The sequence below is a fragment of the Aspergillus novofumigatus genome (assembly GCF_002847465.1).
Source record: "Aspergillus novofumigatus IBT 16806 chromosome Unknown P174scaffold_37, whole genome shotgun sequence".
NCBI classification, from domain to species: domain Eukaryota; kingdom Fungi; phylum Ascomycota; class Eurotiomycetes; order Eurotiales; family Aspergillaceae; genus Aspergillus; species Aspergillus novofumigatus.
In genome coordinates this window covers 1-8,722 of record NW_020194310.1, presented here as the reverse complement: position 1 = coordinate 8,722, position 8,722 = coordinate 1, and the positions used below count along the sequence as shown (strand labels likewise).

At 42.5% G+C, this 8,722-nt stretch overlaps 1 protein-coding gene across 1 annotated transcript; it reads right to left on the bottom strand.

The window, feature by feature from the left end:
- Positions 1–4,187: 4,187 nt before the first annotated feature.
- P174DRAFT_465307 (Zn(II)2Cys6 transcription factor domain-containing protein) lies at positions 4,188–4,849 on the bottom strand (the record flags this gene model as incomplete). Its single annotated transcript, XM_024830534.1, has 4 exons — positions 4,188–4,336; positions 4,426–4,474; positions 4,511–4,541; positions 4,590–4,849. 4 exons carry the CDS (start codon positions 4,847–4,849, stop codon positions 4,188–4,190), a joined length of 489 nt encoding a protein of 162 aa, XP_024676810.1.
- Between the last annotated feature and the right edge of the window lie 3,873 nt (positions 4,850–8,722).

Below are 8,722 nucleotides of genomic sequence, written 5' to 3'. Positions count from 1 at the left end.
GAATTGCGCCTATTTAATCATAATACTAAACCCAACCCATCTCACTCTAACAATGTCAGCAAACCATCAACAACATCTAAATACAAGAGGCAGCAATCAAATAGGCAAGCCCTAAAACAGCTATAAGTTCCTAATAAATAATAGATAAGAGAGGATTCATTCACCATCCTCCATTCTCATTTCCTGTCTCTGCCGCTCGATGGGCGTTTATAGTTTCTTTCTTAGCTGTTTAAAGGTGTTCTATCAGGGTGCATGCTTGACTCCGTGCTAACATGTAGAAAAGAAGATACTCAGTTAGCCTATTGCTCAGCCCTCTCTGCTGAGGGTGAGTAAAAATAGCAAGATACCAGTGAGGCCCATGGGACCTCTAGAAAGGGTGAACCATAGACTACAAAGGAGGCTAATCTTCTGTTAAAGCTGAGAAGGGATAAGAAACAATCTTAGTCAGAGGTAATAAGATTATTCTCAGACTAATATCCAGGCAGGTCTTAAGGTTCAATCTAAGTGTACTAGAGTACAACCCTTAAGAAGAGGATTGGATAACCTAATATAGAACCATGCTGAAAGAAGCTTGTGATTCACCACTCCTATAATATCACCTAGTGACTAAGAGAATAATTAACTACTTCTTCCCCATGGCCATAACCTAATATATCTAAAAAGCAGGTTAATTGCCTGAGCTCTTCTAGCTGTGCTAGCTACCGCTCCATTTAATAGCTTAGAGAGTAACCATAATTTATGGGATGCGCCATCCTTAAATATGCATATAGTTAGTAATTAGTGTCTCAAAGCGTCAGGTCCCTTATTGAATACAAATAACAACTGTATATTGGCTCTCTAGCCTTTTATACTTACTATGCTAATAGGCCATTTCAAGAGACTTTCATAGGGTAATAGAGCAACAGGTTAATGTCCTTGACAGAGGTCTGGTTACTACACTCTCTGAGTCTGGGATCGAATAAACCCGCATCCGCGCTATTCTTAAGCTTGACTCAGGCAAGATACTAGAGAATAGACCACCTGCGTGGGTGGCCTTTTTGCCTATAATCCGTGTGCCCAGGTTGTGGACCAGATGGGGGGAGAAGAATTGTCTATAGTCAGCGCTCATATGCGCACGTGTCAATGGTTGATGAGTGTATGCGCTCTATGATAGACATAAAACCTGATCATCCGTCCTTCATGAAGTCAGTGGATATCACAGATGGATAGAAGAGGTTACTACAGTCTAGCATATTTCTAACGGCAGCCACCCATCGCTAATCACTCACCTTTATGCCTCGCTGGTGGACTGTCGTAGGCCACGGATATAACACCAGACTGGAGTAGGATAGGGGGGTATGAGTGTTGCAAAATAAAGGATGATCTAGTTACTGGTTATGTATCCTTGTTTTGTTGCATTCTACAATCCACAGGATCAATGCAAACAGTTCACTAGTCTGCACATTACTTTTTGCCAAATGATGTAGTTCCTGTCCCACTACCAAATAACAACAGCACATAGAGGAGGCATTGCAACCCACTCGCATTAAGTCTTCACAGCAACGACCAAAGATCTACTTTCTCTGCTTGGGTATCTAATCTACCCCTACATAACTGGATTGTGGAGCAGCAATGGGTTGACTCACAAGGTATTTTACAAATGCATGTGGATCTCCCTTAGTTGACCAAAGTGGTTGAGCTTGTTGTGTTTAAGAGAGTGGAATACCACTAACTATTACCTTCTTAAGCATGCGGAGGTTTGCCTCAGCATAATTATGCAAGGTGACCACATAGTAGAGATGGGTGGATGGATCTCCAGTTAATTTGGATAAGATGTAGTAGGAAATAACATGTCCTTGTCCAAAGATGGATTGGAAGTAGGGAACTAAGTCTCCCACTGTACAGTGTCTCATCCTATGGGGAATGTGCACGTTTAAAAGACAAGTACATGACTGGATAGAATTAATTATATCCTATTTCTTAAACAGCTTAAACATTTCATAGAGGCCGCCGTCAGGTCAGAACAAATCCACAGATACGTTGCAGCAGAGGAAGCTTGGCTTGCAATTGCCTGCTGTTATAGGCCTGCATTGAAATAGGCTAATTCAGGTTAACATCCAGAGAGCCGAGGTTGTAGTCTTTATTAGATACAAGATCTAACTCATCTAGTGAAATCTGAGAATGGCACAGATCATGTCAACAATATTAATATGAATGGACCGGACATGGATGGACCGGACATGGATAGCTTAATCTACCACAGTGAAAATTCAGAATAACAAAAAGGTGTAAGAGCGGCTAGCGCGCAGTACCTAGTCCCACAAAGGGAGAGAATTAGGATTAATGTGTAGCAACTGGGCGAGCGTACATATTACAAGCTGATAAGAGTCTTTTCAAGACTGTAGGATCATTTCTCTCCCCGAGACATGAATGAGCACAAAACATCGCGGCATATAGTTTCTGCTGCGGCTAATATAAGCAAAGTATAACAATATTTATGCTCAGATCTAGCTCATCGCTACTCACCTTACGCTCACTAAGCATACTGTGCGCTCCCTGGGTGATCTGCACCTTTAACTGAGCAGAACTGAGCCGAGGTGAGCAGCAATAAGCTAGATCTGAGCAGCCTAGATGGTGTAGCAGGAGTAGGTGTCTTTCAGACTTAGGAGGTGTACAATGCTCAAAGACCCCTGACCTGGTATTTTCATTAGGAATTCAATCAACTGAAATCACCCCGCTGGGCAATTCATACTGGTTAAGCGGAATGAAAGTTGACCAACAAATAGCTAATTAACCAGATTTAGATACCCAGCCCATCTGCAGATTCAGTTCAGCCCTCACCTATTCGATAAAATCATTAAATCTTGCTAAGTATCTTTTTTTTACAACCACATCAGTCATGCCCGCTATTGCTTTGCATGGCAGGTAAATATTACAGTAATTCAAGAGTGTTGCTGTTTCCCCCTAGTGTTCTGAATTATTTAATTACTCTTCTGCTTTGCTAGGGTTACTATCTTTCAGTTTCCCTTCATTATAATCAGCACAATAATGTGGTGTTACTTTCACAAAACTCATATAGTAACATTATATAACAAATGACTTTTCCCAACCAGTCGCTCCAAGTGACAGTGTTCTGCTGGTAGGCTTAACTAATTTCCCCCTAGAGTATGCATTGTTTCCGCGATGACCTTAGTTCCTGCAGACTGCACCCCAAAGCAGCACTTGGTTAAATTTCAGGGCAGTCATACAGTCTATACCCTTGCGAAAGATCTGTGGAACTGTGCCTCTTCTTCCAACCCGCTTTTAATTAGCAGCTTTAAGTGTAGCCTCATTCTTGTGGTTCCCCAAAGTGCTCAATGAAGTCTCGGCCAATCTTTCTTCCTCTTTTTTTCATAACTGAGTGATGAGTTCACAAGCGTCAAGTTCTACCGAGTCGACGTCAGAAAGCACGCCTTGCTCTCCGGAGCCCTTTCCAGCACAGAATTGCCCATCGTTGTCTTTGTCAAGAACGGCACAGACGTTTTGACCCTAGCCTCAGATGTTTCCCTTCCAAGAATTCGGGAATGCCTCCAAGTGCTCCAGATGGCATCTATGTGAAAGGCATGCTCTTGGTCGCTAGTACCGCAATACATTCGAATTATATCTCGATAGTCACGTTCTTCTTCCCGAACACTTCGAACTGGCCTGGGGAGCTGGTTCCCATAAGGTACCGTACCGGGGTTCGATGGAAGATTAGTGACAGTATGTTACAATGGCTCATTGGACGCTGAAATCCAGAGACATTTTGAGACACGGTACGGCTACACATGGGTCGTTTATAGCTGTCTGTCTAGGCTATATGGCAACGGACCTCAATGCCTACAGGGCCAAGGGACAGTGGAGGATGGAGCGAAGAATGTTGTGCGATTGGCGTCTCGGAAACAAGGACAGTGGGAAACGGAAATGAAAGGCCGAGGATGAAGAGGCAGCATACATTCTAGTTGTGTTGCGATCTGGAGAGCGTGTGCTCTACCTCCAAGAACTCCTCAAATCCGAAGCCAGTCACTGCCGGCTTGGAACATATGCCGAGGAGACGGACTCGCGAGCCGTTCATTCGTTCTTACTATCGGTTTGCTTTGAAGGGTGAGACTAATCGATATGGCGGAGGTATTGATATTTATTCAGCGGGAAGCACCATCGTGCTATACGGGGCCACAGTATACGTGAGCCTATGCCGCCTCTGCCAAACTGGCCAACACCTGTATTTTTTCACCGCTTTGGTGTTCCATATTGATGGCGATCAACCAAATCTGGTTTACTTGCCGATTGTTTCGGTACTGGCCTTCCTGCTCCCAAACTATCGGTTTTCCCGCTCCAACTTAGTCCGCGTGTCCAGAAACGAGGTTAGGTTATACTATGGATAATATCATCCTGGGGTTATTGCATGCGATGATTGCAGGGATATACATACCCGATTGAGAACTCTATCGATCATCTCTCGGTCCTGGGCATCTACCTTGAATCGTAGTCGCCGCAGCTACTGATCGTACACACCAATTTGTTCTTCAAGTTCTACAACTCGTCTGCGGTATTGTTACTCAAGGAACCTAGCGCTGAGTGGAACTATGTACCTCTTGGCTCTCTCTTGCTTCCCCTCAGCATACTCGCAAGCGACATTGAAAAAGTCACATTGATGGCATGGCTGGTAGCCGTCACATCTCGTCTTTCGATGTCTGCATTCCAGGCATGCTCTCTTAGCACGGCGGATTGCGTTTCGTGGCTGGGGGCGCACAATCCGAGGAATAGCAACCTTGGAATTCGTAGGACTAACAAGCGAGTCGAATTGCAGATCTCTTCGAGTGGATGATGCATGTTCCTCGAGCTTAAGCATGCCTCTGTGGGATGCTGAAGGGGAGGTCAATTCCAAAGGGCCCTAATACTATAATGGCCCATCAGGGGGGGGGTGATCATACAAATTCTAGGGTTAACAGGGGGGGGGTGATCAGGGTAAGCCATCACCCCCCCTTAACTTTATCAAATCTTAATATTTTTAAATGATTTAAAATGATTTATAATTCTAATTAGCTAAATTATTATATTCTAATATTAAATTTCATATTATCCACCTGGAAGGTGGTCGACCTGGGGGGTTAGGGGTAAGGTTGAAATTTTTTGTTGGGGTATGCCAAGACTGCTATCTGCGGGAAGCCTATACCCTTTTAGGCCACCACCTAGCCTGAATTAGTGCCTGAGGCATTAAATAACCTAGTAGGGCCTTAGAATTCAGGCAGAAATTATGAGAAAAATAATTTCTACTATATATTAAGAGCCTAGTACTAGATGACTAATAATAAATATTTTTAGTAAATAGTAGGGACTTTTAGCTATAGAATGATAATATTCTGATTATGTAAGCATGATTCCTAATTTTTTAAAAATTCTTAAAAGAGACTTTGAAATTTATTCACTGCTGACTAATTATAATTATTTTTAGTGAATAGGCCTGGTTTTAACTAGAAGAATGATATATAGCATGCTTAGTAATACTAAGCCTATAATTTTTAAAAATTCATAGAAGTTAATGTTTCATGGATTTGATTTAGAGAGTAGGTCTAGATTTAGTGGTCTAGTAGGGAGAGGCCAAACAATATAAGTGCCCATGCCTAGGGGAGGGCATCATACTAATCCTAGGGTTGACAGGGGGGGGAGGGGAGGAGGGTAACTCCTCCCTACCCCTTAACTTTATCAAATCTTAATATTTTTGAATGATTTAAAATGATTTATGATTCTAATTAGCTAAATTATTATATTCTAATATTAAATTCTAGATTATTCACCAGGAAGGTGGTCGAACTAGGAGGGTAGGGGTAAGGTCGAATTTTTTTGTTGGGGTGTGCCAAGACCACTATCTGCGGGAAGCCTATACCCCTTTAGGCCACCACCTAGTATAGACACTGCCTGAGGCATCTACTAGCCTAGTAGAGCCTTAGAATTCAGGCAGAAATTATGAGAAAATAATTTCTAGTATTTATAAAGAGCCTAGTACTAGATGGCTAATAATAAATATTTTTAGTAAGTAGTAGGGACTTTTAGCTATAGAATAATAATAGTCTGATTATATAAGCATGATTCCTGATTTTTTAAAAATTCTTAAAAAACACTTTGAAATTTATTACCTGCTGACTAATCATCATCATTTTTAGTGAATAGGCCATATTTTAACTAGAAGAATGATATATAGCATGTTTAGTAATGCTAAGCCTAGAATTTTTAAAAATTTATAGAAGTTAATGTTTTATAGATTTCATTTAGAGAGTAGGTCTAGACTTAGTAGTCTAGTAGGGAGAGGCCTATAAGCAGGCTACCTAGACTAGATGTTTCAGCTTCGGTAGGTCCCTGTGTGGGCTATCTAGACTAGGTGATTCAGCTTCAATAGGTCCCTGTGTGGGGGGTCTAGTCTAGAAGATTTGATATGGCTTAGCCTAGTGATTTAGCTTTAATAGGTCCCTGCGTGGGCTCTCTTAACTAGGAAATTCAGCTTTGATAGATCTCTGCATAGGCTATCTAGACTAGGTGATTCAGTATGGCTCAGCCTAGTAATTTAGCTTAATAGGTCCCTGTGTTAGCTATCTTAACTAGGTGATTCAGCTTTAACAGGTCTAAAATATATATATAGTAGGGTCATTCAGATGTAGGTAAAGCTTTAGTTAGTAACTATATATATAGTAGAGTCATCTAGATCTAGGGAGATATTTAATTTATGAATATATATTTACATATAAATATATATAATAAAGGGAAATAAATATATTTAACTTATACTAGCCTAGTAATTCTATAATTATCTAGACCTATCTAGGCCTATCTATTATATCTAGTAGAATAAGATATACTAAATCTATAAAATAATAGGGCCCCTTTATAGTAGGGGGAGGATAAGGGTAGCTTTTAGAGCTAGGGAATAAGGGATTAGGTATATAGGTATTTAATATACTCTATTCTACAAGGGATGGAGCGATGAGGGCTCATCGCTATTAGGGTCGAAAATTTACAGTGTGCTGATTGGCGGAAATATTCCTTGGCGGTGCTGGGTGGAATTGATTTCAAGGGCTCATCGCAATTAGATTCTATGGGTGTATCATCCTGAAAATTTCATAGGTAGTATACCTAGCCTTTATTAATAACTGGATCAAATTTCAAGAGAATCTGACATAGAATAAAGAGATGGTTTGTGGTTAAATTCTACATAATCAACAGCCTGATTTTCGTGGGGTGCGGCGTATCCTACAAAGGATAGAGTAATAAGGGCTATTATAATTAGATTCTACCATCATAATTAGATCCTAAGGTGTATCATCCTGAAATTTTAATCGGTAATATACCTGGCCCTTATTAATAACTAGATCAAATTTTAAGAGAATCTAACTTAGAATAAAGAGGTGGTTAGTGGTTGAATTCTCATCATTAATAGCCGGATTTTCATCAGGTGCAGCCTCACGAGACTAACCATACCTTAGATTCAGGGGTAAAGATGTTTCCGTATCTTACTCATTCATCACTATTCATTCACGACTATCCATTCCATCCTTACTATCATGGAAAATCAATTATTTCATCAGGTGCCTACCTTAGGTATTCTTATCTGCCGTCAATGCAAGCATGGGGTACGACCAACAGAGGTTGAACAACATCTAAAGAAGAAGCACTCCCTAAAGCATGCAGTTGCAATCCAGATCACTGAGGCAATATCTAAATGGCAGGATATTCAGTATGATAGTAGCACTATCCAGATACCTCAAGCATTAGATGAGCCGCTGCCTATATTACCATCTCATTCTGATGGCCTGCGCTGCCTGCGTGATCAAACCAAATGCGAATATATAGCAGCAACAATTAAATCTATGCGAAAGCATTGGCAGGTTGTTCACCAGTGGTCCCAGCAGAGTCATCGCGGGCGGGTTAGCCAGAAGGAGAAGGCTAGGGGTGATACTGAGGTGCAGCAGTCATTCCAATATGTCTCATGGCAGCAGGTGTTTCCTAGTGGTCCCGGGTCCCACTATATCCATATTCGATATCCAGATGGAGTCCCCCGCCCCCATCGATCCAGCGCGTGCAGGCTGCGGTAGATGAGGTGGTGCAGGCGTGGGAGCAGGCGCAGGCCCGCGCTCAGGCCGATCAGGCGATCCAGGCGAGCCAGTTGACTGACGCGAATCCCTGGCTGCGGATGACTTGGTGGGCGGACTATCTGCAGGGTATCCAGGCGCATAACCTACTTGCCTGCGTGGCGGCCCCGGAGGAAGATCCCCAGGATGCCACTGAGCAGTGCGTGCAGGTGATCTGGCATACAATGGAGTAGGTTGCCTGCAAGAGCCAGCAGATGGTCTAGCACTGCGGCCAGGCCATTTGGGTGGAAGCGGTCTGGTCTGAAAAAGGACAGACACCATACCGGCCGCTGCTGGCGTATATGGATGAGGCGGCGATCCAGAAGCATGTCCATCCATGGCAGCAGATATTAGCATTCATTGCCTGCACGCAGGTGCCGCATGACTGGATAAGTCTAAAATATGGGATGACTGTGCGGCAGTGCTAGAAATGGCAGCAGCTGTGCAGCTTGCTAGCCAGGCCGCAGTTCCAGGGGACTGGGAGGTCTTGGAGGACCTAGAGGTATGGGTGATGACCATGATAGAAAAAGCATGCTTAGAATTTTGCATTGAGCTGCTTAACCAGCGCCATTGCAGTCATGAATATAAGAGTGCATTAGTAT